Source organism: Varanus komodoensis, unplaced genomic scaffold (genome assembly GCF_004798865.1).
Source record: "Varanus komodoensis strain SLA01 unplaced genomic scaffold, ASM479886v1 scaffold39, whole genome shotgun sequence".
In the NCBI taxonomy this organism is placed as follows: Eukaryota; Metazoa; Chordata; class Lepidosauria; order Squamata; family Varanidae; genus Varanus; species Varanus komodoensis.
In genome coordinates, this window is record NW_025335922.1 from 497,915 (window position 1) to 512,463 (window position 14,549).

The 14,549-nt window shown below is 42.2% G+C and overlaps 1 protein-coding gene across 3 annotated transcripts in view; it reads left to right on the forward strand.

Annotated features, from left to right (window-relative positions):
- TMEM184B (transmembrane protein 184B) overlaps positions 1-10,358 on the forward strand; it is a 44,436-nt gene extending 34,078 nt beyond the window's left edge. For 2 of the 3 annotated variants that reach the window (XM_044441002.1, XM_044441000.1), the window contains exons 8-10: positions 4,490-4,678; positions 5,390-5,413; positions 6,527-10,358. In XM_044441002.1, coding sequence (XP_044296937.1) covers positions 4,490-4,678; positions 5,390-5,413; positions 6,527-6,768 — 455 coding nt within the window. In that variant the 3' untranslated portion in view covers positions 6,769-10,358. The remainder of the gene's footprint in view (positions 1-4,489; positions 4,679-5,389; positions 5,414-6,526) is intronic. The other variant, XM_044441003.1, reaches the window with a different exon arrangement.
- Positions 10,359-14,549: the final 4,191 nt, after the last annotated feature.

Genomic DNA, 14,549 nt, shown 5'->3' on the forward strand with positions numbered 1-14,549 from the left:
GGGACATATGGCTTCCTCAGTTGCTGTGGTGTCACATGCCAGACTTCGACTCCGTCCGTTACAACTCCTCTTCAACAAGATGTTCCACCCACAGAGAGACCCACTGTCGAAATTGGTTCGAATCCTATCCTCGGTGCTCCATTCTCTACTCTGGTGGTCGGTACCAGCCAATCTGACTGTTGGGGTTCCCTTCAGGCCACGATGTTCTTCGATAACCCTTGGTACCGATGCATCTCTTCTGGGATGGGGAGCAATATGCTCGGGCCTATACACCCAAGGCACGTGGAATTGTCAAGAATCCACGAATCATATCAACTTCCTGGAGCTGCTGGCAGTATTCAAGGCCCTGCGCTCTTTCGAGGATGTTCTCCAACATCAGGTCGTTCAGATAACTTCGGACAACATAGCCACCGCCTTCTATCTGAACAAACAAGGTGGAACAAAGTCCCCAACTTTGGCCAGACTTTCAATGAAAATTTGGGACTTGTGCATTCCGAGACATTACGCTGATGGCAGTCCATCTGGCTGGTACGGACAATGTGCAAGCAGACCTCCTCAACAGGCACATGTTCATCGCTCACGAATGGGAACTAGATCCTCGGACACGTGACCATTTCTTCCATCGCTGGGGGTTCCCCGATGTGGACTTGTTCGCCACCCAACAGAACAAGGTGTGCGATGCTTACTGTTCAAGAGTGGGAATCAGGGATGGATCCCTAGGGGATGCCTTCATGATCCCTTCGAACAACCTGATCTTTTACGCCTTCCTTCCAATCCCTCTTATGATGAGAGTGATAGCGAAGATAGTATATGATCGGGCCTCGGGGATACTAATTGTCCCTTGGTGACCATGCCAAGCTTGGTTTGTGACACTGCTCGACATCTCTTGCAGGGAATGCCTCCATCTACCACTGCTTCCGTACCTCATAACCCAACAGGGCGGTATGCTTCGCCATCCAGATTAACTGTCATTGAACTTAACAGCGTGGCGAATCTGATAGCTACCATTGCACCATCGATATCGACAACTTCAAGTGGTTCGAATCCTGCCGTCGAATCCAGTGGGTTCGGCGTTTCCTCTTCATTTCTTCCTTCCGTACCATCGGATTCAAGGATTGATCCGTCGAATCCGACAGCCTTTCATCCTGATATCCAACACATCCTTGATTCTGCTTTGAAACCGTCCACACGGAAGTCCTACGCGGCTAAATGGAGACGATTTTCTACCTTTGCCAAGTCATGTTCGTCCTCTGCATTGACATCATCGATACATCAAATCCTTCAGTTCCTATTAGAACTGCACCATTCCGGATTGAAACCGTCTTCAGTTAAAGTGTATACGGCAGCAATAGCCTACCATCGTGGCTTGGTTGACGGATCAACCATCTTCTCTCAACCTACTGTTAAGAGGTTTCTTAAAGGACTTCATAATCTTAATCCATCAATCAGGCCAGTAATGCCTACATGGAGTCTCTCTGTTGTTCTGCAAGCACTTACGAGAGCTCCTTTCGAACCACTGGCAACAGTCGATTAACGTCTGGTTTCATGGAAGACAGCGTTTCTTGTTGTGGTTACTTCAGCCCGAAGGGCCAGTGAGCTCTGTGCTCTCCGCATAGACCTTCTTACCTGAACTTTCACAGAGAAAAGGTCATTTTGCGCCTTGATCCATCTTTTCTTCCTAAGGTGGCCACATCTTTTCATATGGGACAGGATATTATCTTACCTGCCTTTTTTCCATCGCCATCGACTCTGTTAGAAAGATCGTTGCACTCACTTGACGTTCGGCACTGCTTAGCCTTCTACAGATTGAGGACTGAATCTATTTGATGCTCAAATAGACTATTCGTTAAATATTCCACCAGAGATCAAGGCGATCCAGTCACTCCACAGAGACTTTCCAAGTGGATAGTCCATACTATCACTTTATCCTACCAGCTGGCTAAGATTGAATTACCTACAGCTCCTTGAAGGCATTCGACTAGGGCTGTTGCTGTCTCATCTGCCTTTGCATCAGGGGTCCCGATTGATGATGTATGCCGTGCTGTTACTTGGGTGAACCCTTGCACTTTCGCCAGACATTATCGTCTAGATGTTCGGGCTCGGCAAGATTGCTCCTTTGGCAGAGCAGTTGTTTCATCTATTCTTCATTGAGAATGACACCTCCCCTCCTCCTTTTATGGTAAGCTTGTTAATCTACCCATATGTGTGATACACAGAGGCCACAACGAAGAAAAGCAGGTTGCTTACCTGTAACTGATGTTCTTCGAGTGGCCATCTGTGCAGTCACACAACCCACCCGCCAGCCCCGCTTGGTGTTGATGAGTGGACATATTCGTCGGTACCAAAGGTTTCCCTTTTTTTCATGGTACTGATCTTTTTCCTATCTAGTAGTGGCAAATTTTTTCCACATGGGAGCGTACGTTCGGTTGTCAAAGACTGAACAAAATGGTGGAGGCTCCGCTCTTTATAGGCTATGGGGGAGGGGGAGCGGAGCTTTTCCCGCCAAAAACTGTTAGCTTGCAATCTTCCGGCCAGAGGCACTGCGCAGGCACAGCACCCATATGTGTGACTGCACAGATGGCCACTCGAAGAACATCAGTTACAGGTAAGCAACCTGCTTTTACAATTTAGTGCTTAAAAAAAAAAGGTTGTGGTTGTTCTCTTAACTGTGCCTCTTTCTTTAAATGTTCCATATGATGTCAGCATCCTTGTTGGATCAGCATCCACATACAATCGACCAGTAGTTGATTTAGTTAGCATCTACATGCTAAATAGGTTACATTACTATATAAGCCAGAGGAGCGTGAAAATGAGCAGGGTTAGCACAAAGTCTGCTTTTGCTATGTTGTACATAATAGGGATAATTCCTTTCCTGGGTCCAGTTGACTATCATGTTGCTTCTTAGCTGGTGTTAACTGGCATAGAATGACATATTTTTCAAGAGCACTAAACTGATTGCATCAGTAATGGAATTCTAAACTCAAATATAAACTGACAATTTCCCCCCAAGATAATATTACAGCTTTGAGTCTCCCTTTTGTTTGTTCAGCACCCTTCTGAAGGGATTTGTCTCTCATTATGATTCTTTGCTATACCTAAAATGTAATGCCTGTCTTTTAATGATGAAATGAACATTGTCAATATAGTACTTTCTGAAAGGCCATCTCTGGGCACGTTCCTTCTGTTGCAAAATATTTCTCTATTAAGGTGAATGTCCTATGTGTAGATGTGCTGAATGCCAAATGGACCAGGGAGAGGGATCCCAACTTGCATAGGTACCTCAATGTATGCAACAAAACTAGAGAAAGTCAAGTTGTATATGCATACAGTTGGAGGATTCTGAAGATAAATAACTTCTGTTGTGAGTTCTGTGCTGGTGCAATGAGAGAGCAAAACTGGTGAGGGAGAAGGAACCACACTGAGCAAAATGTGAGTGAAACAAGTCACAGTCATAGTCATTACAAATAATTCAATATTTCCTAAAGCAGAAATGGGCAAATTGTGTCCCTTCACGTCAGTGAAAGGGAGATTTGTGTTAAGATGCTAGCAATTAGTAAAAGTACACAATAAAGGTCTGTGAAAAAAACACCCGAATAAATATTATTCATAAAAAGTTTCTAAAACAGGGCACAGTAAAGTTTACAAGTAAGCTGTAAAACACATCCTGTATGAAGTAGTTTTGTCTTTCTTCCTCAGGCTTTCAAAAATCCTGACTATGGAGGGGAGATGGGGACACATTTAAAATTCTGTAGACCTTACCCATTAACATGGGGTCCAGAGCACATTTCTCCTTTTCACCTCCATGTTTAGAATGTTTGAATGCCTGTCTCCTGAATCTACTGCAAATTAACTCCAAAAGGAATATGTAAGAGCCAAAGGAAAGGGGTATGGAACATTCTAGGGTGTGTGTAAGACCCATGAGTGTGGAGAATTAAAGCTGTGGAGATGGGGTGGGCTTGGGCAAGTTATAAAGAAGGGAGGGTACAAACCCAGATCTGGGGTGGGGAGGAGGGTGAAATAGGCAGTTGCCTCCCCCAGCAGGCAGTTTAATATTTTTCACAGCCACTGTGTGTGTAAATTGCCTGCTGGGGCAGGCAACTGGTTCCCCGCAGATCTGTGCCTGGGTGGGTTTGCTCAGTGAACTCATTTTTGAGATTATGTGGGAATATGTATAGACTGGTAGTGGGGTACAATTTCATAAAGCTTAAGAGGCCGTTAGGATTGATTTTGTGTGCTTGTGTATGTGGATATAATACAGTATGGGGAGCCTACTTTTCAATACCTTTTGTCAAAGTAGGTTGCTGTAGGAAATAAAGCTACCAATAAAATTTTAGCATTGATAATAAAACATTGCAAAAGTGAAAAATACAGAAGGGATACGAAGGCAATGTCTATATTAGACTCTGGTCCCTTCTGCAGATTGTTGTCTGCTGGACGTAGGACAGTCTGAGATCCCTCAGTTCATATGATACATTATTATTCTGTTTAGGAATGCTGTTGGCCATCTTGGAGAAGTGTGGTACAATCCCTAAGATCCACTCCGCCAATGTATCTGAGGGGACAGTGGCTGCTGGCTACCAGGATTTCATAATCTGTGTGGAAATGTTCTTCGCAGCCATTGCCTTGCGTCACGCGTTCACATACAAGGTCTATGCGGATAAGCGTCTTGATGCACAAGGTATGGAGACAGGACAGTCCTGGAACTGTGGTGAGAGAAGGGAGATGATTCCAGATGAGTTTATTCATCCTCTAAGCACACCATGTGAACAAGTGAACAACATTTATCCTTCTGTCACATGTGCACACAGATCAGTGACTGATCTGGTTTCCATTTGACTGTGGAACTGTATCAAATGGGAAATAGCTTTAGAATAGTAGCCTTAATGTGAGGGGAATGGGTCAGGTGGTGATGGGAGATACTGACGGCAAAGAAGGCCAGAGATCTGCATCTTGTCTTGCAAGGATATATTTCCAGGGTGATCAGTAAAGGGAAGATTGCAGCATATGTTTTTTCCCTTTTTCTTAATACTAAAAATTGAGATGAGAGCCAATCCCTTTATATGGTCAATGCTTATTGTATAGATTCTGTCTGCCTATATGCTTGGGGAGGAGCAATGGATTAAGGGATGTGTTGAGCTGGGGGTGGGAGAGTAGGCTGGGAATCTCTCCTCCTAGAGGTTTGAAGGGAGAGAGAGCTAAGTAGCAGGGTTTTGCAATCCTATATAATGTGCTAGACTCACTGTGGAGTTGAAAATTATGACAATGTCCTAGTGGAGAGTGTGAGGATAACTTGCCTTTTCAGACTGTTGTTTCCCATATCTTCCTATCTTGTTTCTTTTTTCCCCTTCTCTTCTCTTTCCCCTGCTTTGGGCTCTGGTGTCTGGCGCAGCTGTTCCATCATATGGGCCATATGGTAGGTGCCGTGTTCTCTCCGCATTTGTGTCTCTTTTTCATTGTTAAGACACCATTTGCTGCTATTATTCCTTTCGGGTCCCTATTGTATCTGTTCTATGTGCTTACCATTATGTGTAACAAATGTACATATATGTACTTTAGGGGAATTATGAATGCCTTGGTATTCTTTGAAAGGTTTGCTGCAGAGACTGTGACTACCAAAGAGGCAGGTTGTTTTAAAAGTGGAAATGGCTTGTCTATCCAGAAACCTCTGTTGCATGCAAGAACCTCCACTGTGTACATATAATTAACCTTTAATGTGCCACAAGACTCTTTGTTGATTTTGTTGCAGAAGATTAGCTGTTAAACTGAGAGTTGCCTTCAAACTGTTGGCTATTCCCCAAAATAGTTGTATTTTTCTTTTTTTTCTTACCCATAAAAATGATATTCTTAACACATTGTCCAAAACATAGATTCCATAGTCATTTAAATGTAAAATATTAACGTTAGAAGATGACTGTTATAGTTGGATTGCTTGCTATGAAAAAAATTGGCAAGATTTGGAAGAGTCATTCCTCTTCTGCACTTATATGTGATGTACACCGTGAAGTTTTGCGATGACTCTTTTCTCTCTTCATTCTGGCTACATTTTCCATTCCTCATGTCAGCACACAAACAATGTCTGCTTTGGACACTTGACCTTTCCTCTTCTCTCACCATCTTTCTTTACCTCTGTCTTGCACTGAGGCCACCTCTGGCCAGTTGGTATGAAATTTCTTTTTTCCTGAATGCATTTCCGATTCCCACACTTGCACTTTTCTGTCCTGTAATCTTTCATCAACACTGAAAGTATTGCTTTGCAGCCAAGGTGATCTGCTGTCTGCTTTGCCTCACATGAGTCATCAGCATTTTGTATGTCAGCTATCTTGTTTTTATACACTTCTGATCTGGTGTAGCCAACACTTCTTGAGTTGCTAACAGTGGTTCCTGCACAATTAATGTCACTGTTATTATGCAGCTGGCAGCAGAAGCTATTGCAAGCAGCTTTTGTCCAAATTTATCAAATACCTGGGTGGGAAAAGTAGGATTTTCTATACTCAGTTATTCTCAATGTGGTATTTTTTCTCTTTAGGCCGTTGTGCCCCTATGAAGAGCATCTCTAGCAGCCTTAAGGAGACTATGAATCCCCATGACATTGTGCAGGATGCCATCCACAACTTCTCCCCTGCCTACCAGCAGTACACTCAACAGTCAACCCTAGAACACGGGCCACCCTGGCGTAATGGAGGTCACATCATCTCACGTTCCCACAGCAACTCTGGTGCCCGTGACAATGAAAAGACCCTGCTCCTGAGCTCAGATGATGAGTTCTAAGGAGGTGATGGATCACAGTGCACCCCGGAACTTTTCCTTTATTTATTGAACCAGCAACGCAGGTCATATCCCCCCCCCTTTTTTTTAACTGGTGCTCAAGTCAGGAATGGGCACTTCCTGTTGCCAATTGCAGGCATGGACCATTGTGGTTAATATGGGTGGTTTGGACTTTCATTCCTAGATTCTCCTCTAAAGGCTTAACTGGAGCATGTTTCATTTAATAAGGAAGATCTAGAGAATACTAAATCCTCCTGACATAGAATAGAGCAGTGGTCCAGGAAGAGCAGAACATGCTTTCTTTTGGGTGTTTTTTTTTCTGTTTTTCTGTTTTTTTAAGAGGAGGACTGGGGCTAGAGGGGATAAGCATGAGAAACTTGAAGAACTTGGGCTGTATCTTTACCCATTTGTTAAGCTGTTTGGAATGTGACTGGCTGAAATCAGAAGCAGCTGAAATTTGTTTTCCACACTGCACTACTAAGATGTACTTCCATACACTTCCTATTTCTTAGTAGTTATTTGGGATATATAGGTGGAACCCTATGCTTCAACACTGCCCCATTATTAACTTTGACTAATGTATGGATTGTAATTGGAATCCCCTTTGGTACATTCCATATGTGATCTGCCTCTGCCAATGATCAGCACTGCACATTTCAGAATGGAGCAATATTCTTCTTTAGAACAGGGGAGAAAATAAAGAGAAATGACTTCACTGAAATAGTGACCAGACAAAGCCTCTTTCTCCTTGTTGAAGTATGTTTGAGAGTTGATTTTGTGGCACATATTTGGCTCAACATTTCAAAACATTACACGGCACTTCCTGAAAATCTGTATTTGTGCCCCATCTGTGCAAGAAAACTTGTTTGGCAGAAGGTAAAGATCACAACTTGGAGGGAATCTTACATGGCATGCTGCCCATTATATAGGATGTAGATGCCAAGTGGGTAAAATATGCGCCTAAAACGCGCCTCTTGTCCATATACTTCTAATGGATGAGGAGCACTCCTTCAGATGTGCATTTGATGCATGGTGTCTGATCTAGCCACAGAATTCATACACAGATGTCTTTCCTGCACAGGTCTGCTGGTTAGTTCATGCCTCTGTTTCTAGTTTTCTCTAGTCATTATCTCATTCTCTCTTGCATTCTCTCGTGGAGGAGTTCTACTCACACAGACACTAAGGTGTCTTTACTGTATCTAAACTTCTTCCTAGAGATGCATATCCTTGTGCTTCAAATTTCAGAACATTTGTTGTAAGTTACCAGTTCTCCTTGCTGTTTTCAACATTTTACTTTCATTAAGAGTTAATTTTAAATGCCAGTGGGATATAGTTTGCCTGAGTTGGTGAATGTTCCATCTTCTTTTCCCCCATTCTTATATTGGGCCTGTTGCAGTTTGGCCAGTAGATGAAAACATACCAAGGTAGTATGTAGTTAGATATTATAGAAGGCCAGTACATTCTCTACATCCCAAATGATTTTTTTAAATGTATGTTGGTTTTCTCTGGACTTTGTTATGCTTGGCCTGAAATTTTATTAAAGATTGCTATGTGATAATTGTAAGACCCATTTATAAACTGAAAACATGCCAGTTGCTGTTTTTACCAGACAGCTCAGTGTGTTGATAATTTAAAGCTGTAAAGGACAATAGAATTACTTGCCGTGTAATGCACTTTTCTGCTACTGTTGTGGTTAATAGTGCCTGTATTAACCCTGCCCACAAAAAAGGGGAATAACATTAGACCTCTTCTTTCACTGACACCTTTCTCAATTCCTCTTCCTATCCACTACCAGTTATGCTGATTCTATTCTAAGCTGCTATATGTCTGTTCTCCATATTTTGTGGCTATTGAGCACCCGCACTCTTATAGTGCTTCTGTGGTGAGTCTGGATAGAAATGAGGATCTCTGGGGTTTAGTGCTTTTGTTGTTGTTGTTGTTGTTCCTTTTCTCTGTGCCTTAATATTCTTGCTCTCACACATGCCCCAAATCATGGTTAATGCAGCTCTCAGGAGCAGTCACGACACTTCTTGTCCAGGTTGTTCTTGTTTAGACAAGAGTATGTTTGCTTGGAACTCAGAAGGTTTGCTGATACTTGCAGTTCTTCTTCCTGGAGGCAAGGTTGTATTGCTGATGGGGCTTGCATTTTGCTCCTTCCAGAAGAAACTGGATAGGAGATGGGGCGCAACAGCTCCATTCATATTCCCTGCTCGAAAGAGCCAGAGGGGTTGACAACTCAGGTGAAGAGAGAAGTAGTAGAAGAGAGATCTAAAAGTAGCATGTTTCTGTAAATACAGAATCATCCCTCTCTTGGTAGTTACACCTGTGCAATATATTATTGTGGTTAACTTTGAAAATACTGTTGCTTTTTTTTTAAGGAACCCTCAGACCCACATGCTGTCAGTTTATAAGTGTACCCCGTGGGTAAGTTGTAGTATACCAAACAGTGATTTGTGCTACTTTAAGTGGTAGCATTATCCTAAGCCATTTCTGCCTTCTCTTCTAACACTAGATTTTGCTGAATTGAACTTCTGTGAGACCTCCTTATAGCACCTTGCCATAATATCACAACTACATTTTCACAGTTGTGCAACTCTCGATGCAGAAAGACTACATATAGCCTCTTGCGTCAGTTGTGGAACTGAGCTTAGGTCCCTATATCTTTGGGAAAGGATGGTGTTTGATGCCATCAGTAGGACTTTCTCATGTAATGGTATGATATACAGCCTTGTGATGCAGAGAGCTCTCTGAAATTATATTTTAATTTGTTGTTACTTTTCACTCTAATGTTGGATTATAGAAGATGTTGCCCTATTTTGACATACCTGTTTATGTGGGACCATTTCCCCCCCAGCCTATTAAACTTCTGTACTTATGTTCCCATTTGCAACAGACATCATTATATTTATTTGTGACAAGTCAGCAAGGTGAGCCCCCCTTTTGTATGGGATGGGTGAAGAGCATGGCTGAAGTCTGTACTGCTGACTTGTAGATATTTCAGCAGCTGGGAGGAGTTCTCACTATATATTTTATTATTTTTAAAAATGCATAGCTTATATAAATATATATTGTGCAGAAGAGCTGGCTTTTCTTGAAGCTTCCTTTAAGTAATGGTTTCAAGTAGGTATAACCCCCTCAAAGGAAGTACAAGGTCCAGTAGTAACAGCACTTCCCAACCTGGGACTCTCCAGAGGTTGACCTTCCATGCAGCAGTGATCATGCAATCCAGTTTGAGTTTCTCAGAGAATGATCATTCTAATATACATGTGTATACATCAATCCCAACAAAATACACCTGGTGCCTCTCTCATCTTTGCCCACCATCTCTTTCCACTCCTTGTTTTTTACCATGTAACATACCCCTCAAATTTCATTTTTACTATTTTTCCATGTAGTTTAGATATTTGTATATAAATGACTGGAGGAAAATACCCTGTATGATAAGAAAGAGTTACCTAGTTTTGTACCTATCATGTAATAACTGATGTGTGCTCAGAGATAAACTGTTGTCTCTGTTTTGTCTTTGTGATGTTATACTGCTCTGAAGAACAAGAAAATATGATGAATAAAATTATAGAGATAATATAGATTTACTTAATGTCTCTGGCTACTGATTTGTTAATATTGTGCATTGTCCGTTCCCCACACCCACATAGGTTCTCACTGTCAAAAATTTTGTACTTTAAAAGAAATGCCAATACTGCATAACTTACTCGGTATGTTGCAAATGTTGTAGTTAAATATTTTGATTGGGAGCACGATGGTGAGGGAACTACATGATGTACAAGGGTAAAGACTGGAGACCAAGGAGAAATGCAGGTACCCTTAGCCACTGGAATTCATTTTCCATTCAGAAAATCTTTGTTCTAATGTAAACTGAGCTTTGTTTGTTCTTTTTGCACATGTGGTCTCTCTTGCAGGTACTTAATATGCCTCATATAACCTATTCCTCACAACTTTTCCACTATACTCTTCCTGTTTGTTACAGGCAAGTATGAAAATATCAGTTAGTGAAAAGTAACGACTCTGGAAGGAGGACATGAATAACTTTTCAGTCCAGTCTCAGTTTCCATCTTTCCCTGGCACACCACTGCTCTTCATTTGTCCCTTCTCTTGTGGATGTCATCTTTTGATACCTAACTAATGAACAATGGTGACAATCTAGTGAGATGCATATGCCCGCCCCCGATTCCCTTGTAGCCTACAGTTTCTGTTGTGCAAGCAGTGGGTCCCACTGAATTCATTGCGCAAGCAAACAGGACCCACTGCTTGCACAACAGGGATTGGTGCTTGCCAGAAGCCCTGTAATAACGGAAACCTCATTTCTCAATTGGAACAGTCAGCAGAGCTTTTTGTGAGCTCTGTTAGCCAGCTCCATTCCAGAAATGAGAATTGTCACTCATTCTTCAGTCTCTGAGAAGCATTAAACCAATGTTTCATAAACAGTGGATGCCACTTGGAGACAGTAATTGGCAGGGTATAAGTGAATTGGCAGAAATGTAAGAACCCTATTGGATTCTGCTCCAAATCTTTGTCTTCTTACTAAACGGCTACGTTATGGTGAGCCAGAAATTGATCTGCATGATTTGAATAGGGACTTCAAAGAGCAGAGGATACTTGAAGTAGCACCATGACAGTCCCCAACTCATGTAACTTCTCCTAGTCTAGGGCTTTGTGTTTCTTCATGTCGTGCTTCTCCACATACACACGCCTTTCTTTTGGGGCATTAGGCAAAGGTGGATTTCATCACCTCTGTCTAATAGTGGAAACAGGAACCTTGAGGAGCTTGGCATGGCTAAGCAAGACCAGTGGAGTAGAACAGCAAGAGCACTGATTCAAATGAGCATCCTTGAGGCAAAAGATACGGATATGCCAAGCTGTGTGGTTGCTCATTCTAACCTTTGTAATCTCCATTTTTGAACTTATGTGCTGTTCACTTAGATATGCTTTATATGAAATCTAGCATCCTCAAAGTATTTAATGGGTCTTTAAAGGAAAAAAAAAGATACCCATGTGGCTGTTGTAGAACATTAAGTGTGTGTTAGCCATCCAGTTCTAGTCGTCATGAAAACAGCAAATAGCTGTTGCATGTGCAGCGGGAGGGGATATTCAACTTCAGTGCTGTTGGTGGGAGGCTTAATCTCTCCTGCTTGATTACCTCGTCCAGTTACCCAGCAGCTCAGAAGAAGGAAAAGGAGTTGGATATCACCATGCTCTTTTTTCTCATTGCCTCAGTGCTTCCTCTGGGCCCAAGAACAGTTTGTTTGTTTGTTTGTTTGTTTGTTTGTTTAAAATTTTTATATGCCGTCCCCTTGCTATATAGCCTCGGGACGGCTCACAGAAATAAATACAAAACAAATAACAATTACAATTAAAACCCAGAAACACACTGGCTGCACAATTAAAACCTATAAATATTAAACATTATTAAAATATTGTTTGAATAAAAAGGTCTTGGCCTGGCACCGAAAAACAAATAACGGCACCAGGCAGACCTCTCTGGGGAGCGCATTTCACAGATGGGGTGCCACTGCAGAGAAAGCCCTCCTCCGGGTACTTTGCTTCCTGATATCTCTCACGGAAGGCTCCCGGAGGAGAGCCTCTGCTGCCGATCTCAAGGGCAAATATTGTTCAGGTAATCCCACTTCCTGAGCCTTCAAGCAGTAATCTAAGCTGCATCCATTTCCTGTTCTATTTCTATCTCCAGGAAACCTTTGCTTGTGAGTAGGCCTTTATCATAACCAGGCTATAGTCTCTGCTTCTGGTTGGGGGCATTTTAGGATCTATGCCTGTGACCTTATACTTCCCGCCTTCTGGTCTTGTTGCCAGGGAGATAGGACCACATCCCACCTTTTCAGCCAGTCCTTCGACCCTGTCTCCTTCACTACATTTCCTTGGTGAAGATCTGGTACCTACATTCACTATGGTAGGATTAACCTCCTGTTCATGCAATAACATTAGTGAAGTGATAAACTTCCTCTTATTTCTAGAAGGGTAACAGCTATTTCAGAAGACTACTAGCTAATGGTGAGTCTACATTTTCACTTCCCTAAAAGCCTGTTGTCAGTGGTGGATTTGGACAGTACTGCAGGAGGACGGTGAAAGATTAAATTTAAACCTTACATAGTTGTGCGTTCTGGAACTTGCCAAAATTGGCAGCAAATAGCACAAAATGTAGATTAAAATTTAGATTCTGGGACTGGATTAAATTCCCCCCACACTTTCCATTTGCCTGTGCCATGCACTTTAGTTCATATGGGTGAGCTTCTTACATCTCTCTAATCAGCAGAAAGTTTGATGTAGCCTGCTTTGTTGCTGCTGTGCTTTGCAGCACCTTTGGGTGTGAAATAAATGTTCCTATAAAGCACTGACAGGGAATGTAGGGTTCAACCCTCCAGATCTTGTTGGACAGTAGCTTCCAACAACTCTAGCCAGCATTGTCGGTGGTGAATGCTGATTGAAGCTGTGGCCCTTCAGAAGTTGTTGGGATTGCAGCCTCCATCATCCCTTACTATTGGCTAGGCTGACAGGATTTGCAGCCCAACAACATTTGGCAGACCACACATTGCCTACTCTGAAGTAAATAGGAAGAACAAATGTTCTCAGGAAGTGGAACATTAACTCTGCACATCTTCACCTGCCAATTTCAAGCTATACTTTGTGCTGCTGGAAGGAGTGTGGTTGAATTGGTTCATACGTTCAACTTTAGCAGGAAGGTTCAGCACTGCAGGAGCTTCTGGAACATGGTTGTCAATTACTGCAAGGATTTTTCCCATATCATGGGCCAGTTCCTGGTGCACCAGATGAGTTCCTCTTCCTTGGATTCTTACGAAGAGTACCAGATGTAATGTATCTCAATTTAATCCCACAATGTACTTCTAATGTTTATAAGCAAGGATGCAGGATTACTTATGCATTCAGAAGGATGCAGATTATTTATGCCTTAACTATGAAGGGCCAAACCTGACCTGACATTATTCACCCAATCAGCAACTGCATTTTTTTAAAAATGAGGCTTTGATCCAGATTCACATTGTGGCTGGAAGAAACTTTAATTCTTTGTCCTGACCTTGATCCTGATACAGATACAATCCCCCTGCAATTTGTATCAAGAGGAAAACATCCACTATCCTGGAAGAAATATCCAGGGGAAAGGGGAGGAATCTGGATTGGGACTGTGGTGGGGGCAAAGTGTTCAAGTCTTCTCTGTTTGCACAGTGTTGCTCTGGATCACCTCCCATTCCCATTGCTTTGCCAGTCACATTTTCAAAAAAATGAGTGAATAACAACAGATCAGTTCACCCTTAAGAGATCCCCTGTATGCATGCTTGATATAGTTGTTCTTTGTCTTCTGGCATTGTTGATCTAGTGCTTATGATTATTTGAATATTTATCTATTTAATTTATTCATTATTTTTATATCCCAGTATATAAAAATCTGCCTCTTGCAAGGAATGCAAGATGGCTTCCAAGGCTTTCCTCTTCAGCAGCAACCCTATGAGTTAGGTCAGAGTGAGAGTCAGTGAATGGCCAAAGTTGTCCAGTGAGCTTCATGGCTGAGTGAAAACTAGAATCCAGTTCTTTCCAAGTCCCCAGTCCAACACTCTTAACTACTATACCTCACTACCATTTACTTGAGTTATATTTCACCTTTTGGATCTCAAAAAAGTAATCACAAGACTCACTCACATCTAGGCATTGACCAGACCCAGATGGAGGACTCTAGTCACTCTCTCATTCATTAGTTTGTAACATAGAAGTGAGCATTTAACACTTTCCTCTGG